The following is an 18685-nucleotide window of genomic DNA, read 5'->3' on the forward strand; positions in this document are numbered from 1 at the left end:
GAGCCCACGCATTTGGAAATAATGTATTTGGAAATAATGTAGAATATAAAGATGATGTTGGAGGAAGATTTTGGAAATCTACTGCACACCCACGGGAAGCCAACAGACTTTGTATATAAGTGGGCTTCCGCCCTTTCATTGGAAGATATAGAAAAGAGAAAAAGAATTAATGAAAATATCAGAGCTTTTCTATTACAGCTCAATTTCTCTAATTTCTCTCCTCAATTCCTTTAGTTTTATAACACGTTATCAGCACGAATTCGCTCTCAAAAAATACCAGCTGAATTCTCCTAATCAACACCAGAACAGACCACCTTGCAAAAACTCAAGCAGAGGCTTGGTGGGATTTTCTTTTGCTAACCCACTTCACAAATTCAAGAACCAGACTTGGTTCGCAAAACTTCTCATGGGTCTTCAGTTCTTCTCCATCTCCCAGTGGGTCCTGAGCATAATTCAAGCTTCTCATACTACCACTACTACTTCGTCTTCTTCTTGTATTAATTCAAATTTTCAAACTGAATTAACCAAGAAAGCCTCAACCAACCAAAATTGAAGCCAGCCCATTTGAGGAAACAAACACCCACTACTTCACCAGCTGCTGTAACTCCCACTAAGCACAAGTCTCCGGCAGCTGCTCCCACTCCAGATTTGGACAGCCCACCTGCACCTCCGGCTAAGGCTCCTGGAGCAACGAGCCTCGAGGCTTCAACCCCTGGTCCTTCTGTAGCTGACGATCAGCAAGCACGGCGCCGATTCCACCACTAGATGCAGCCCCTCTTGCTTCACCATTACCAGCACCTTGGTCTCTGCAAAGTTCATGGATGACAACAAGTACTGATGGGAAAAAGAAGATGCAGGGTGGCTTTGCTTAGACTTTGCTTGTGATTTGAAAAATTGGTCAGACCAAACCCACCAAAACGTGATAAGCTCACTGTCTTTTCATCTTTTCTTTTATTGATACTTTACATTATCACTTTCTATATATGCTGACTATACAAACCGTTTGAGTGCTAATGGCAGGTGTGAAAGCAACAAAGTTGAAAACATGCACATATGCACAATGATCACTTCAATATCATTGTCGGCCATGATTCATTTTGATATATGGTTGCTTTATATATTATATTAAAGCATCATCAACTTTTTGGTCTTGATATAACATATTATATACATAATGGCAATATACTATTATATCATATGTATACTATATAATATTATGGATGATTTTCACCTCCTATATTTTTAGTGGTGGTTTTCATCCCCACATTTACTTTATTTACTGTATGGTGTAGGTTCATTACCCATACAATATATTTACTGTATGGTGTAGGTTTATTACCCATACAACAGTATTTATTTAAAAGTGTGGCGCGGGTTTATCGTCCACACAACTGCCTTTACTTTTATTTAAATGTATGGAGCAGAATTAGTGCCCATACCAGCACGTTTACTTTACCGCACATTTACTTTATTATTTAAAGTATGGTGCGGAATTAACGTCCATACAGCAAGCAATTTAATTTATGAATTTACTTTACCGCACATTTACATTTATTTAAAGTATGGTGCGGGTTTATCGTCCATATCAGCAATTTATTTACCAGTAATTTATTTACAAGCTATTTATTTTATGAATTAATTGTGTGATATGATGAGTTTTTACAGAATACAGAGATCATGACCAGAAGTTCCTTGATCCTCATCATCCAACTACATCAGGACTTGAAAGATCCTTGATGATGATAATGATATGAGAGATGGCAGTCTCTCCGGTACTGTATTTGTAAATAAGAGATCGGATCTGAAGATCCTTGATCCTTGACATGTAAATATGGACTTGGAGTTCCTTGATAATGTAACAGTACCGTATTGGTTAATAGTGCCGTACACATGAATAGTAATTGTACTGGCAAATGTACTGTACGCATGAATAGATACGTATTCATGACCTGATAAATAGTACCATATACATGAATAGTGACGTATGCATAAATATTAACCATTTTGGGTAAACCGTCACTATATACAAAAGGGAACCTGCAATTCCTTAAACTCATGGATGAGTAATTAAATGAGATGCCAGGAGATCCTCATGGACAATTATGTAAAAGACTAAAGTCCTGAAATATGTACAGGAATTTATAAAAATGTCCATACCATGAGAATATGTGATTTTGGCCTGAAGTTCAAATCTGGCAATATTGAGAGCCTGAAGTTCCAACAATTAAATGGACAACCCTTGAGGTATTATTGCAAATTGTGGAACACCACATGTTTCTTTGGCATAAGAAAATGATGAATTTGATAAAGTTCGATTCTGTTACAATCGACACCTCAAGAAAGAAATATATTTTGTGAATTCCGGTTGTTAAGAATACACCGTGAAATGGATAATATCAGGATAAACCTCAAAGGATGAATTGAGGCTCCCCACATATTTTGTTATATTATATGATCTCGGCCGGAAACCCATGGATCCAAATATATAAGAGATCCCGAACTTGAAGTTTTGGGTATATAGTAGTTAATGCTCCTCACTACTATATTGCAATATTATCATGGCTTTTACTCAATTCATATTTCATGCCCATTTGAAAAGGGCAAATAAATTTTGAAGTCGTGTTTAGCCCTGGGCAGAAGCTCCGGACTCACATGCATTGAAATATGTAAGTTGAGAGATTTGTTGTGGTTATTTGAACCTATAAGGCACAAGGTTCCAAACCGTCATTTTGAAAAGACGCAAAAAACCACAAGGTGCAAGTTTAAGAATTTGCCCAATTATTATAACAGAAAAGGAGCATACAACAGATAGATTTTCTTCACCTGCAAGAAAGGAGCAGGCTCTGTTAAAATCTATAAAATTCCATTATGTTCTGGAAGCCTCTGCAGGAAGAGGACGACGCCTCTTAAGCTTAGCCATGAGCCACTCATGTTCTTCCAGAATCTTTTCATTGGAAATCTGCAGCATGTTAAGCCTTGTCTGCGTATCAGTGGAGTATGAACTCACTTGTTTCAACAAGGCATTATTCTCCTCTTTAAGTTTCTCAACCTCCTGTTGAGACTCCTGAAGCTTTCTCTGAAGAGAAGAATTTTCAGTGTTCAACTCCTGAATCTCATTTGCTCTAGCACGCAAACGATTAGCCATGTTAGAAACAGAAGCAGCACTCTGAATGCTAAAAGCCAGTGAGTCATCAATGGCCTCTTGTTCAGACCTCCATGTTAACAACATGCCATCCATAGGAGTAAGAAAATTCTTAGCTACTGTGACAGCAGTTGCATCATTCATCATCACAGAATCATCAACCGTGAGATGACGGTTTTGGGATACAAAGGATGGCCGCCAGACTTTGGCGTCACGGGTTGTTGTGGGAGCATCATTTAAATCAAGATGATTTGGGCGGGAAGAAGAGGAAGCCATTTTTAGAAGGTTTTGAGGAAAGCCTTAGAAAAACTAAACTTTCAGAGAATAAAAGGGAATTGAGTTGAAACGCAGTTACTCCAATCAGATGTTACAGATGCAATATCTATAGGTGGAAATGTGGCACCGTATCCAGGATCCCAATATTTCCCCGGATCCCCATATTCTTTTTCTTTTCCCAGGTTCCAAAACTTCACGTGGTCTCCAGTAATGTCTGTCGGCACTTTCGGCGTTTTCAGGATTGTTTCTGTCAAAGCCAATCTTGCTTTGCGGATTTCACGGAGTTATTTTTCAAAAGCTCCCCGAGAATCTTGCAAATCTCTACGGTTAATTTGAAATTCACCGGATTTACTTATTCCTCTTATTTGTGTATAAATATGTTACTAACGAAATTTTCTTTGCAGAATACACCCAGTTCTCATTTCTCTCTATATCCAATGATGCAATATCCAATTGTTTTTCCTATCAGTGAGCACTCGATGTGCTTGAGAAGCGAGACTATCTCTGATCATATTTCGGCGACATTAGGGAACTGTGAAGGCGACCACATGCTCCAATCTCCTGAAGTTCTTTTAGACCAGGAGAAATGAGAGTTTATTGTCTGCGCTCATCAGCTTCCTCACCTGATTGCTTACCTTATCTTGCAATTAATATCATAATTTTTGCATTTTTTTCTCTTTTTATAACTCTCTGTTTATAAAGGATTTTATTTTGTTTAGAATGAACATCCGAAGAAAGAATCCTAACTCTGAGGGTTATTTGTTTTGAACAGAGGGAAGAATTGTGATTTTTGCTCTTGCAGGATATAACTAGATCATCAAGCGTCACGTTATATTTGCAGAGCTGATACGAGCTTGAATGATACTTGAGAAAAGTTTCTCCCACCTAATGATGTAAGAAATACTTTTGTTATTTCATGCTTGTACTATTATTTTGATATTTTGTACTGCATCCTTAAACGTAACCAAATGAGGAGATAAGGCAGTTCCAGAAGAACGACTTATATTATGACCATTCTAAAGGAATGGCTTGTATCGTTCTAATATGTATCCATGAATTATTAATGCAAATTTCACAGATTGCAAATTGGATACATTGATAATACACTGCACAGATTAAAGTCTCATAAGAATAGAATATGGGTATAGCAGTGATCAATATGATGCACGCCTGTTGCGTAGCAAGTGATATGGATTGAATTCCCTGAAGGACAATCCTGTAACATGTCAATAGTGATACAGTGCACGCTTGATGCGTAGCAAATTATATGGTTTCAAGTTCCAGAAGGACAATTAATTGACATGTATGTATTAATCTGTGGCATGCCTGTAGCATGACAGATATATGGGTTCTAAATGTTCCAACTCCTTAAATGGAGATTATCCACGCCCTACTGTAAAATAACGCTCTACTGGAGGTTATGATCCACATTCTCACATAATTCATTCTATAAGATATGCCTGTCTGGAAAGAGACAGTAAAAGCCCCTTGAAGTGGCTCGGGTACCCAAAAGCAAAGAAACGCTTATAATTGATGCATGCGCATGCACATGAGAATGGTGGGATCATGAATTGATGAATAAAATTTTTGGTTTTGGAGTAGCTACTCAAATCATCAATGGGCTGTGTTGATTGGAACCACGTTCTATTATTAAATGTCGACAATATCATTGGCCAAAATGGAAAGAGGCAATTCCATTACAGATGAGAATGAACGTGAAAGAACAAACCCATAGTACGAACCCCAAAAGATATTATACTGAAAGATATACTTGGGTGTTCAGAATAAATGGGAATATACCCATTTTGTATGACACAATGTTTCTGGCAGAAACAAGGAATGTTGGGTTTCTCCATATTTACAGATGCAATTGTGCCTTCTTATTGCACATTTACGGAGACCAACATATTATCTTTAAGGGTTATTAAATGCACGGAGCATATCGCCAGAAGTGATTCCCTCAAGATGTATAAGCAAAACAAATAGCTGGATATAAAGCTATATAATGTGTCATGAAGTATAATCTCTTAAATCCATGAAGGATTGAAATTGCATGAAGCAAGTCCTTGAAGGACGTGTGCCTGAAGCACACATTTTGTACTCAATACTAATATGTATAAATTGCCTCAGTGAGTACACTAATTACGATATGGTTGCAACACATTACAGCTCTTAAAGAGTTGATAATTGATCAAAACTCATGAAGAGTTAATACTTGGTTAAAACTCCTGAAAAGTTCAAGTAACATTTGTCTCGGCTTGAAGATCGAGCATTATGCCAACGAGATTCTTGCTTATACTAAGAAAGTATTGAAGCATTTTATGTGGATTATCCGTTGAGCACTTAAATGATTTTCCGGAAATATACTGGACTGGACATTGTATTTTCCAGGTTTTGTTAGATACGCGGACTTTGAAAATTTCTATGATTTACATAGAGATAGCTCACTGGAAATATATTTACTTACTCAACTACATGAATTGTTGGTGGCTACATCATTCACTCAATTCGAAAGATCTTTTCTCTAGAAAGATAGTAATGAAGATATCAGGGGGAGATACTCTTCAGGGGGAGCATCCAACGATATTACAAGATTGACTCACATAAGCAATGTCAACTATGATATTCAGAAAGATGATTAGCAGTATGGCTTAAAGATATTTTGCCAAGCATCAGGGGGAGCGTGCTATCAATAAAGATTTTCACACACTGTACTCTTTTTCCTTCGTCCAGGTTTTTATCCCACTGGGTTTTTCCTGGCAAGGTTTTAACGAGGCAGTGTCGCACGCGCGTCCATATACACAGAATTCTATGTTACACATGGTTATGTACTCTTTTTCCCTTCGACCAGTTTTTGTCCCACTGGGTTTTACTGGCAAGGTTTTTAACGAGGCATATTTCATACATGGTGGTCTCCAAGGGGGAGTGTTGTAAAAGTCTTGAGTGGAGCCCACGCATTTGGAAATAATGTATTTGGAAATAATGTAGAATATAAAGATGATGTTGGAGGAAGATTTTGGAAATCTACTGCACACCCACGGGAAGCCAACAGACTTTGTATATAAGTGGGCTTCCGCCCTTTCATTGGAAGATATAGAAAAGAGAAAAAGAATTAATGAAAATATCAGAGCTTTTCTATTACAGCTCAATTTCTCTAATTTCTCTCCTCAATTCCTTTAGTTTTATAACAGTGATCTTATTCTTAGAGAACCTGCAAGCGGTATGCTACAGTTTGCTGGATGAGCTGGACACATAGTGCAGAGTCCATTTCAATGATGAGCATGTTGACACCTTTATCCAAAGCCATTTTGAGACCAAAAAATAGACCCCATAATTCAGCTTCAAGAACTTGACCAATTCCCAAATTCACAGCAAAACCCGTAATCCAATTTCCAGATGAGTCGCGGAGGACACCTCCAGCTCCAATATTACCAGATGCAGGTTTACAAGAACCATCCACGTTCAATTTGAAGATTCCAGTATTAGGAGGTTCCCACTTCAAAAAAATCTGCACTTTTTCTCCGGCTGTAGTATCACCGCAGGATGCCTTATCCCAGTCAGAGAGAGCTAATAAGATAACATGCCTTGGGTTGAGGGGCGTCACCTCCTCAGCAGTAAAAATAGATTGGTTCCTCCATTTCCATAGATACCAACAGATGAAAACAAATATAGAGCACCAAGAGGTACTGCTAGACCAACTAGCCTTGGAGAGAATATTATTCTTTAACCAAGGTTGGAAGTCAGTATAGAAGAAATTAGCTTGCTGGCGGGGGGGTAAAAAATAACTCCAGACCTCCCTGGCTTTAGGACAGTCTCTAAGAATGTGGAGAGTAGTTTCATGGGACCAATCACAAATAGAGCAGGAAGGATCACTAGATAAATTCCTTCTAACTCTCTGATCATTGGTTAAGATTTTATCGTAGAAGACAAGCCAGAGGAAAATAATCAACTTGGGGGGGAGATTCTTCTGCCACAGAACCTTCCAAAATGGATCATTCCAAGAAGAATCGCCAAAGAGTAGTTGATAGGCAGATTTTACAGTGTACACTCCATTAGCAGTATGTTTCCAAATCTGTGAGTCTTGCAAGTTGCTATTAAAACCAGCAGGAAAACTAATAATCTTCTGCACTACCCATTCATGAACAACATTTCTCAGCCTCTCAATATCCCACAAGCCATGCCTAAAGAAGCTTGACACATGGCAATCAAGGTCCAGCACATCCCCAATCTCCTCATATTGGGCCAGAGGCAAATCAGATAGCCATTTGTCTAGCCAGAATTTCACTTTATCCCCCATACCAATTCTCCAAGTCATCCCCTGCTTAAGCAGCTTGGAGCCATGAAGAATACCTTTCCAAGTGGAAGAACAGTCATGCCTGGCATCCAAAGAGTTATCCAGGATAGAGTGGCCTTTCAGATATTTATCATCATAGATTTTAGCCCATAAACCCTTATCTTGAGCATGTAATCTCTACCCAATTTTACCCAACAAAGCTTGGTTCATTAAGGTTGTTTTTTTCAGGCCTAAACCACCTTTACATTTAGGTCTACATACCAAGTCCCATTGGCATAGGTGAATCTTACTCTTTCTAGCGCTACCTCCCCAGAAGAAGTTGCGGTTAACACGATCAAGCTCATCACAAGTGCTAATAGGCAATTTAGCAGTTTGCATTGCATAAATGGGGATTGAAGCGGTCACAGCTTGGATAAGGGTGGCCCGACCAGCCATAGATAAGCACTTGCTTTTCCAACCAGCTAGCCTGCTGTGAACCTTATCCACGAGACTATAGTACGTAGCCTTGTTCACACGGTGATGTAAAAGAGGCATGCCTAAATATTTACCCAAGTTCACAGTCAGGGGAGAGCCACATATATCACTTAATTCCCTGGCAAGCTCCTTGCAGGTGTTAGGGGAACAGAAGATAGCAGACTTAGTAAAGTTGATAGTTTGCCCCGAAGCTTTACAGAATAAATCCAAACAACTCTTCATGATCCTTGCTTGCCTAGGGCTAGCCTCCGCGAAGAGCACCAAGTCATCTGCAAAAAATAGGTGGGAGACACAAGGACCAGATTGAGAAGATCTAACTGGCTTCCACTGCTTCTTGCAAACAGAGTCTGCAATAATGTGTGACAGTTTCTCAATGCATAAGACAAAAAGGTAGGGAGATAAAGGATCTCCCTGTCTAATGCCACTTTTTGGGCTGAACGGATCAGTTAATTCACCATTGACACAAACTTGATATTGTACAGTGGAAACACAGCTCATAACCAGTTGAACAAAAGGCGTAGGAAGGTTCAATTCCCGAAGCACCCTTTCAATAAAAACCCAATTCAATCTGTCATAGGCCTTGGATAAGTCAATCTTCCATGCCATAAACCCTTTCTTTCCCTTAGAAATCCTGAATTTATGCATAAGCTCTTGAGCGATGAGGATGTTGTCAGTGATATGTCTACCAGGGACAAAGCTGACCTGGTTAGGACTAATCAGACTAGGCAAAATAGGCCTTAGGCGAGCAACCAAGATCTTTGAGATTACTTTGTAGAGAGTGCAACACAGGCTTATAGGTCTAAAATGTATCATAGAGCTGGGGTTTTCCAGTTTAGGCACCAGAGTGATCATAGTGGAATTAAGCCCTCCAGGAATCCTACAATCCTGAATACTTTGATGGACCAAATCAAGGATATCATTAGCACAAGTGTTCCACTGTTTCTGATAGAAACAAGCCGGGAAGCCATCAACTCCAGGGGCTTTAAGACCCCCAATGCTAAAGAGATTCACCTTAACTTCTTCCATATCAACATCAGCCACCAAGGATTCTAAAGCTCCAGGGTCAATGCTAGGGAACATATTAGGAATTGTAAAGCTGTTGGTGGCCACCGGGGCAGGGGAGAACAACTCTGAAAAATATTGCATAGCCAAATTCTTGATACCATCCGATTCTTCCACCCAAAGACCAGCATCATTCTTGAGTCTGTCAATTTTATTCCTACGCCTTCTAATAATTGTGGACAAATGGAAGAACTTAGTATTTCGATCGCCCTCTTGAAGCCATTTGACCCTTGATTTTTGGCGCCAAAACATTGCCTCTTGGTCAAGAATATAATTAAAATCTGCAACAAGAACAGATTCCAGATTAATAAGAAAAGTATTCGGCCCTTGGTGTAAGACCTTTTGGAGGCCAGCCAAGCGAGCTAAAATTCTGGCTTTCTTTTGCTTGAGATGACCAAACACAGATAAATTCCATTGCTTGAGGGGTTCCACTAAGGCACAAGATTTATCCAAGGCAGAGCCATAGGAGAGCTCCCAGTTCTGAGCAATAAACTCTGGGAAGTTCTCATGCTTCAACCACATGGCTTCGAACCTGAAGGGTCTGTTGAGGGGGGAAGAAGAGAATTTAGACTTAAAACAGATTTTGAGGGGACTGTGGTCAGACTTAGTCCTTGGCAGGTGGATGACATGAGCATCAGCAAAGAGACTCCTCCACTGAGTATTGCAAACAGCTCTGTCGATCCTTTCAAGCACCTTCTTATTAGTCCAAGTATATTTAGGCCCAGAGAAACCTAAGTCACACATCGCATGTTGGTCAAACCAAGGTTTAAAACCTCTTAACCGACGTATAGGAGCACCTCCTAATTTATCACTTTTATTCAACATATCATTAAAGTCCCCAGCAAGTAACCAAGGCAGATTATGACACCCCTCAACAAATGAGAGATACTCCCAGAGCTTGTCCCTTTTAAATCCACAAGGTTTAGCATAGACTGCAGTAAAAATCCAGGGAGTTTGGCCAGGCCAGGAAATACAAGCAGAAATGGCTTGATCATGAGTACCAATAATTTCCACCTTTACCCTGCTATCATCCCACATCAGCCAGAGACCTCCAGAGAAACCAATAGGATCCACGATTTCAAAACACGGAAATCCAAGGGTTTTAACCATAGAAACAGCTTTCAACCCACTTATACGAGGCTCGCAGACAAAAAGAATTTCCATGTGGTGGCTTCTAATCAAATCTTGCATAGTATTTCGAAATTTGGTGCAGGCTGCACCTTTAGCATTCCAATATAAAATCGACATATAAACTGGTATGAAGAAGGTAAGTACTGCAGGGCCAGACCCTTTAAGTCCCAGAGTTTATACCTCCCGTAGCATTGGAGGTACTGGTAGCTGTGGCCCCATTTGGGGGATTCATGTGGTCTTCAGCCATTTCCATTCTCTCTGTTGGGGACAGTTCACCTTGAGCAGGGTGTCCCATAGAGTTGTTGGAAGTGCCACTTTCAACAACCTCCATCTGATCCGCACCAGAACCAACAATATTAGGAGGTTGATGCCCAAAGTGATAGACACCCTTGGTACTGTAAGTCTTGTGACCATTGGCCCAAAAAGCTAGTTGCTCATTCAAGGAGATTTGCTTAAGCATTGTTTGTCCACCAATCACTGATTTTCCTTTTGTAGACAAAGTTTCTTGGGGAGGGTTGCCTGGGCCACGGGTATTCTTGGAATCACCCGGTAATTTCACAGTCTCCTTGGTAGACTTGTTGGAAATATCATTCAGCGCAGGTCGAGCACTACCTTTGTTTGCATTAGATTTAGTCCAAGTTTTTTTCCCACTTTCCTCACCTCGTTTAGATGTACCCACATGGTTGAACCCAAATTGGTTACCCCTTCCAGCCACAAATTCACTATTTCTGCCAAAGTCATCACTTACTTTGTTGAGTGCATCGAATCGAGTACCCATGTTGGTACCTCCAGCTCCCTTATTTCCTCCATCTTTAAACCCACTTTTGGGTTTTCTTCTAGGTGGAACATTCATCCATGGTCCCCTCAGGTTCTCAACACTAATATCCATGCCCTCTGTGCCCATCACCATCCCACCTCCCAAAGTCTCGTTGGCCCCTGTATCTGAGCCTTCACCAGCCTTCTCAGCAGGCATATTCTTGATCAAATCACAGTTTTCCTTTTTATGACCATAATAGCCACACATATAACATATTTCAGGGAGACCTTCATATTCAATGTTGTACCACACCTGGTTAATTTGAACAAAGGCCTCCAGGGGCTTGGTTAAATCTAGCTCCACACAAAGTCGAGCAAACTTGCCCCTGTTTTGAGAGGTTGTGAGGGTATCAATCTTCAAAAGCTTTCCCAACAGATTCCCAATTCTTTTTAATGCCCAAGTATCAAAGCACTCCAGTTGGAGGGCTGACACCCGAATCCAAGCTGCCATTCGAGTGATTTGGGCAGTAGCTGGACAGAACCCAGGCCTCCAATTTTGCATAATCAAATATTGGCCTCCAATAATCCATGGACCTCCAGTCAGAACAAAGTTGAGATCCTCCTCAAGTTCGAACTTAACCACAAAGTAATCATTGATTAAATCAACCAGTTTCCAACCACCCTTTAAGCTCCACTTCTGCTGTAGTCTAGCCTGAAGGTAATTATGTGTGTGGGAACGACCCAAGAGTTTGATGATCAGAGCATTCTGCCAAGGTTTACAGAGACGCGACATAGCACGCTCTGAAAATTGTATGCTTGGTCCCTTTTCCCCTTTAGAGATCACCACATCATCTTCATCGTTCAGATCATCATAAGCATCATTAAGGTGATTCACATCAATTCCGACGTTTTTAGCCAAATTAACTTTCTTCATTAACTTATCTCTGAAACTTTCAGAGCCAAGAGGAGAGGTCGGTACCTGATTTTGCTCAGGAGCAATCATCTGATGAGGGTCAGATTCAGAGCCAAAAATTGTTTGTTTTTAGATAACCTACAAAGTTGCAAAAATAACCTAAAAACAAAGTTGCAAAACCCCTCGTGAGGAAATTTTAAAATTTTGTTGATAACAAATTTTTAATGTTTTTTTTTATAAAATATGTATTTATATTATATTTTTTTAATAAAAGTTACCATGGTGTTGTGCTGTCATAAGATGCAAAAGTTACCCCGAAAAAAAAAAAGGTTTTTAATATTCTAAAATTCACAAAAAACAAGTAAGAAGAGTTTTTCTATTTAAACCCTGCACTTTTCTTTGTTCACCTCAACTTCTAATTCAAATTTTCACAATTTCTAAGAAAATCCTACTATCTTCCCAAACTACCCCTAAATACACACCCAGCATAAAAAATTAAAAAAATAAATAAAAACTCATCAACCTCACACCCCCCTATCTTGCCCCTCACCACTCTAAGTTCACCTCAATCTCACATTACTTAAAGAGATAAAAATACTGTTGTCAAACTCAAATGACGACCCATAAGCCACTATTTGCATATTGTATTTGGGGTTTGTGAAGAGAAAATAAGGTAGTGGGGTGTGTGTATAGATGTACTAGAGTTAAGTATTAAGTTGGATGACCTTTTTTGTCTTTTTACACAATAATAAAACTTAATAAGAGCTTAATGATAAGTATTTGGGTGAACAACTTAAATAGAAAAACTCACAAAAAAATATCACAAAACCAAACCGGATCCAGCTTAAAATACCCGCCCCGATTGAATAAACCGAGCAAAACTCAATTCACGTTTCTCTCTCCCTCGTCTTTCATTCAAAGAAACTCTGGTTCTCTCTCCCTCGTTATAACTTATATCCAGATCCTTCACCGTTCTCTCACTCTTAAGCTAGCTGCCGTTGGATTCCTTTGTTACCGATTCGCAGGTAAGCTTCAGATTCCGTAAAAAAGTTTCCATTTTCGTAATTGTTGAAATTGTGGGATCAAGCATGGAAATATTAGTGAATTCTTGTAATTATGTGCAAATTACTGGTGTGTTTTGGTGGCTGGGATTTAGAGAATTGAAGTTCTAATTTTCTTTTCCTGGATTATTATTCTTGTTGTGAATCAATGGTTGTGAACTCCACTTCTGCGGTTTTAGTTTTGGGGATCACCATGAAAGTGTTGGTGCTTAAAAAAAAATAGACCTTTTCTCCTATCCTTTGCCCTACAAAAATAATTTACCTGATTTTTGTCCCCCATTTTCTCCAATTGTCATCTAACAAGTGGGTTCTAGTTTCTACAATATTATGAGTCTAATCTCATATGAGAATGCAGAGAAAATCAACTTCAGATATTCCTGAGTTTACCTATAATGAATTACGACTTTCTGGTTGCTTGGAAAAAAAAAAGTAAATTTATTCTTTTACTGCTTCTCTAGGGTTTACCTCACTTTCTCTGATTCCCTAGGGTTTCTAATTGAACTTTCGATGTTTTTTTAGCTAATATAAGCAGCATCCAGATAAGCTTTCGGAATTTTTTTGAAGCCCTCGAGAAACTGGGAACTGAGGAAAATTTGGGTTGGGGTTCCAATTGTAAAGAATGTCCAAAGTCCGGGATAGGATCGAAGATTTCAAAGATGCTGTGCGCCACTCGGCTCTCTCTTTGGGTTACAATGAGGTTCGCAAATTAATTCCATTGCTCTCAAATTTATTGAAATTATGGTTTTTCGTGTGAATCAAAGTCTTTTATCTGCAAATTTACAGTCGAAATTGGCAGCCATTATGGCAAAATTTATTATACATGCACCCCGCCAGAGGTCACCTTTCACCAGAGCCGCTCTCAAGACGGTACTTACACATTTGCCACTCTTCTTCTTCTTCTTCCTTTGTAAACTCTTGTGTTTTAATTCATTTCCTTTAATAAATGAATCAGATGGAAAGCATTGGAGCTCTGGAACAGTTTATGTTGAAACATAGAAAAGATTATGTGGATCTTCATCGGACCACTGAACAGGAGAGAGATAGCATTGAGCAGGAAGTAAGTTATCAATTGACTATAATTTAAATCCATTTTGTCTCTGTAGAAATTTTGAGTTTCCACAACTTTGTTGGATTGTCAGTGGATAAGTAAATTCTAGTAAGTTCATTTTACTAATTATTAGTATTGTTTGTGTTGATGAAATTGATTCATTAGGCAACTCTTCAGAAATATATATGTTACAAACTCTACAACTTCGTTTATGCTGTTCAATTTGGTTCCAAAGTGTGTAAATGTGCATGTGTAAGAACAAATTATTCTGTAATATTAAAGCTTGTTTCTTTGTCATATATCTGTTTCAGTCCTGTGTATTCTTTTGCATATATTTGTAAGAACCATGTTTGGTAAATGCTCGTGGACTATGATATAATTTGGCTAAGCTGTATGGTTTTATATTATGCTTACCTTTCCATTGTGTCATGATATGCAGGTAAGTGCTTTTATCAAAGCATGTCAAGAACAAATTGATGTTCTCAAAAATAGCATTAATGATGACGAGGCAAACTCAAAGGGATGGCTTGGCATTAGGACTGATTACTCTAATGCTGATACTATAGCGCACAAACATGGTGTGGTATGATTATTTCTCATATTGTATTAAGTGTGTCAATTGATGTTATATTCTGTCCTCATAAGCCTATGATCTCTAAGGCAGAAACCCTGCATTTCTCCACCTTGGCTTTGTTGAACATGGGACCTCTTGTGCCTCTTAGTTCTTATGGATGACTGTTAATATTCAATCAAGTTAATTAGGAATTTTATATTCCTCATTGTAAACATATTTGCATGAAATCAATGGCATATTTAGTAATTAATTGTCTAATGCTTACTCTTAAACCGCAGGTTTTGATTTTAAGTGAGAGACTCCATTCAGTTACTTCACAGTTTGATAAGCTAAGAGCCATACGCTTCCAAGATACCATTAATAGAGCAACACCTAGAAGAAAACTTAAGCGGATTGTAAATTCAGAACCTGCAGATGCTTCTAACTCCAACAATTTGGAGCTCAGGGAACCTAATGAACTTCAACCTGAGCCTCTAACAGTCCAACAGCAACTCTTGGACGATGAAACACGTGCCCTTCAGGTCATCAGAATCTTGGCTCTCTATTGGTTTTTTATTTTCTTGTTGTTCCATTATGTAGAACCCTGAAAATGGATAAAGTTGCTTACTGCTGTTCTTGGTATGCAATGCAGGTGGAGCTGACTAACCTTCTAGATGCAGTTCAGCAAACTGAAACTAAGATGGTGGAAATGTCTGCGCTGAATCACCTTATGTCCACACACGTGCTGCAACAAGCTCAACAGATAGAGCAACTCTATGATCAGGTGACTAGATATATGATATGTTGGTCCATACATAGGTCTTGTTTATTATCTGCTCCCTCCAATTTGCCTTTGAAGTGGTGGTATATGTTTAAATCATACACAAAGTCTTAAGTATACATTCCAAAGACCTACTGCTAATTATCTCTGTTCTCTTTGACAGGCAGTTGAAGCGACGAAGAATGTAGAGCTTGGAAACAAAGAGATCTCAAAAGCAATCCAGCGGAATAGCAGCAGCAGGACGTTTCTTTTGCTTTTCATCGTTTTATTAACTTTTTCGGTTCTCTTTCTTGATTGGTATAATTGAATGTACTCATCTTTGTATAATTTTGATTCTATACTTGTTAAAGAGAAATGCATGTTCACCAAACTTTAGCAGAGGTAACCGAGAAAAAAATTCGAAAGTTTAGATTTTTCTTTCTCATCTTCGGTTCCAAGTTATGGAAAAACTGTATTTACAAATGTTGTATGTTTTATTTCTAAGAGAAGGAACAAAACTTGAGCCATAGCTATCACCCAACTTTTGTTCCTGTAAAGACCTTCCCAACTTTATGATAGTTGAGTCAACAACGATTTGATTTAGTATAGGCTGGAAGAGAATTAAATTCCCAAAACTTTCCTCTATATTTTTCTTTTTCCTGCTGTATCTGGAGGTGAACAGAACACGTCTGTTGGTAAAACAAATATTTTATATATAAAAAACAAGGAAAAGTTTATGAAGGGCTTAATTGTAATTCGATTAGCAGAGAAAACTTGGTGTCAAATTAGAACCGCCATAAAAATAAAATAAAATGGACCACTCAAATAAATATATATGAATTTCTTGGTTCAATTAATTTTTGTCATTTTAAATTTTATCATTTATAAATTCCTTAGTATTTTTAGATTTCTTCATCTGAACGTGAAAATGTGTTTCATAATATACTTTTATATTTAATTTCTATTTTCTGTCTGATAGTTACACCTTTTTTTTTTCCGCTCAGCGTCTGATAGTTATACTCAATAATCTTATAGATTACTGAATTTATATTGTTGATTTGCAAGTTTTTTTTTCTTCAAAATATGAGGTCTAAATTCAATTAACCTTAATTTCTCAACAACAAAAAAAAATTCAACTAACCTTATATAATTCTTCTCATTAATATTCCAAATAAGCTTTGACCAAAAAAAGAAAAAACGAAAGCCTCCTAAAACCAACATCAGCCCTCATACACACGCCCAATTCCTTCTCTCTCTTTCCTTATGTCAGCAGCCATGCCCAGTCAAAGCTGAAAGCTTGATCTGAAGATTGCTACCAAAGCTTGATTTGTTCAAGTCTTAATCAACCCCGTCACATCCAGATCCTTCACCGTTCTCTCACTCATCGCTCAGCTCTCTCACTCTTGAAGTAGCTGCCGTTGGATTCCTTCGTTGCCCATCTGCAGGTAAGATTCAGATTCCGTAATTTTTGAAATTTTGGGATCAAGCGTGGAAATTTTACTGAGTTCTTTTAATTATGTGCAAATTACTGGTGTGTTTTGGTGCCTGGGATTTAGAGAATTGTAGTTTTAATTTTCTTTTGCTGGGTTATTGTTCTTGTTGTGAATCAATGGTGGCTGCCCATCTTATGAGTTGGAAGAATTTGCTTGTAATCCAGGGTTTTTTTTTTTTAATTCTTGTCCTTTAATATTAATATTATGCAGCGAAACATCCTACAATTGTTTCTGGTTTTTTTTTAAATAAAAAAATTGTATGATTTTCTTGATTTTTAACTAGATGGGCTTGATTTAGACTTGACCAACAGTATAATTGTGCTTTCTCAACAAACAATAAAAACCATCATTTGTGATTCAAATCCTGGCCAGTCGAAGAGAAGTTTTAATCCTATCTGATCTAGCCTAGGCTTCATGCCATTTCAAGGTACTGGCATGACTTTAAAATCTTACTGTATGACAGTTTGAGCATGCAATGTGTGTAACATGATGGTGAGCAACAATGACAAAACCCGAGATCTCTCCCATTTTTAGATTTGTATCCACGAAATGAAGTCATTTTATATGTAGACTTGGAAGAAATTGACAATGGCAGATAAAATTTCTATGATTTCTTTAAATATTTGATATAATTCTGTGGGAAATTTCATTAACTTGAATTTAGTTGGTACAGAACTAGTAACCGAAACAACAACATGAGAACAATGGCAGCAGCAACGACTTCGCAGCTCTCATGCTTCTCTGCTATGAATCGCCACCTCAACCTCCCCAGACGTTCGCTCCTTTGCCCAACCATTCTTCGTCCCAAGTCCTTGTCAACTACTGTTATGAGTCTTGAAGGCGGTTCCAAGACCAAGACTAGTTTAAGTTACACAAGCGATGCACCAAAAGCAAAGTCGGATCCCGTTTTAGATGATGAACAAATTGCTGAACCGAAAAGAGCGGCCAAGATTCATGATTTCTGTTTCGGCATTCCATTTGGCGGGATTGTTCTAAGTGGTGGACTTATTGGTTTCATATTTTCTAGAAATCCTGCCACTCTGAGCACCGGTGTCCTGTATGGAGGGGCATTGCTAGCCCTTAGTACCTTCAGCTTGAAGATCTGGAGGCAAGGAAAATCCAGTTTACCCTTCATTCTAGGGCAAGCAGCTTTGGCGGCAGTCCTCCTGTGGAAGCACGTTCAGACCTACTCGTTGACGAAGAAAGTATTTCCAACAGGCTTCTATGCTGTCATCAGTGCAGCAATGTTATGCTTCTATTCATATGTCCTCCTGTCTGGAGGAAACCCACCACCGAAGAAGTTGAAGCCATCTGCAAGTGTTGCATCTTGATAGAAAGCCTAAAGGTCTGATTAGGTATAAAGGTTACAAAGTTTGTATGACTGAATGTTTTGTTTATATGAATTATAGAGGAATTTGCTCACTTATAATGTCACTGTTAAACTTCAAATGGAGCGTAAAAGGTCAACTTCTATGGTGAGGCGAAACACAACATGAAATTTGAGCGAGTCTGATGTCTTTTTTGTACTTTTATGTTGTTGGTCTAAATCAACATGGTTGTCTTTCTTCTTCTCTGTTTCATGAAAGATTTGTTTATCTTGGAACACTGCTATTTTGGTGAAACAGGGGCTTGAAATGTTTATTTGGAAAGTTACAGTGTGATTTGTTTCTCTTGTGGTCTCTCTCCCAGCTCTCTTTCTTTGATTTTAAAAAGAACAAAAGG

At 38.5% G+C, this 18685-nt stretch overlaps 3 protein-coding genes across 4 annotated transcripts; 2 read left to right on the plus strand and 1 right to left on the minus strand.

The window, feature by feature from the left end:
* Positions 1 to 6620: 6620 nt before the first annotated feature.
* Positions 6621 to 12138, minus strand: LOC148296890 (uncharacterized). Its single transcript, XM_088248663.1, has 3 exons — positions 10560 to 12138; positions 7974 to 10468; positions 6621 to 7889 (listed from the first exon to the last, which is right to left on the minus strand). Exons 1-3 carry the CDS (start codon positions 12136 to 12138, stop codon positions 6621 to 6623), a joined length of 5343 nt encoding a protein of 1780 aa, XP_088104789.1.
* Positions 12139 to 12911: 773 nt separating this feature from the next.
* On the plus strand, positions 12912 to 15997 carry SYP81 (syntaxin of plants 81). Its single transcript, XM_021973214.2, has 8 exons — positions 12912 to 13073; positions 13629 to 13806; positions 13893 to 13976; positions 14062 to 14166; positions 14597 to 14740; positions 15010 to 15252; positions 15363 to 15494; positions 15655 to 15997. The coding sequence occupies exons 2-8, from the start codon at positions 13729 to 13731 to the stop codon at positions 15796 to 15798; spliced, it is 930 nt and encodes a 309-aa protein (XP_021828906.1). The 5' UTR covers positions 12912 to 13073; positions 13629 to 13728; the 3' UTR covers positions 15799 to 15997.
* Positions 15998 to 16630: 633 nt separating this feature from the next.
* On the plus strand, positions 16631 to 18612 carry LOC110769274 (Transmembrane proteins 14C). Of its 2 annotated transcripts, none has more exons than XM_021973218.2 (2): positions 16631 to 16915; positions 17628 to 18612. In XM_021973218.2, exon 2 carries the CDS (start codon positions 17659 to 17661, stop codon positions 18292 to 18294), a length of 636 nt encoding a protein of 211 aa, XP_021828910.1. In that variant the 5' UTR covers positions 16631 to 16915; positions 17628 to 17658; the 3' UTR covers positions 18295 to 18612. The 2 variants fall into 2 exon arrangements, with proteins under 2 accessions (XP_021828910.1, XP_021828909.1); XM_021973217.2 differs by having other exon boundaries at positions 16632 to 16915; positions 17637 to 18612.
* The last annotated feature ends 73 nt before the right edge of the window (positions 18613 to 18685 follow it).

This window comes from Prunus avium, chromosome 2, assembly GCF_965620075.1.
Source record: "Prunus avium chromosome 2, drPruAviu1.hap1.1, whole genome shotgun sequence".
Lineage (NCBI taxonomy): Eukaryota > Viridiplantae > Streptophyta > Magnoliopsida > Rosales > Rosaceae > Prunus > Prunus avium.

Bases quoted from the DNA above. Each gene is read 5' to 3' on its own strand.
- LOC148296890 (XM_088248663.1), bottom strand. From the start codon at position 12,138: ATGATTGCTCCTGAGCAAAATCAGGTACCGACCTCTCCTCTTGGCTCT. The intron at 10,469-10,559 runs GTATAAACTCTG...GGAATGCTAAAG, and splicing joins TACCTCCAATGCTACGGGAG to GTGCAGCCTGCACCAAATTT. The intron at 7,890-7,973 runs GTATGTAGACCT...AAAATTGGGTAG, and splicing joins ACCTATGCCAATGGGACTTG to AGATTACATGCTCAAGATAA.
- SYP81 (XM_021973214.2), top strand. From the start codon at position 13,729: ATGTCCAAAGTCCGGGATAGGATCGAAGATTTCAAAGATGCTGTGCGC. The intron at 13,807-13,892 runs GTTCGCAAATTA...GCAAATTTACAG, and splicing joins TCTCTTTGGGTTACAATGAG to TCGAAATTGGCAGCCATTAT. The intron at 13,977-14,061 runs GTACTTACACAT...TAAATGAATCAG, and splicing joins CCAGAGCCGCTCTCAAGACG to ATGGAAAGCATTGGAGCTCT.
- LOC110769274 (XM_021973218.2), top strand. From the start codon at position 17,659: ATGAGAACAATGGCAGCAGCAACGACTTCGCAGCTCTCATGCTTCTCT.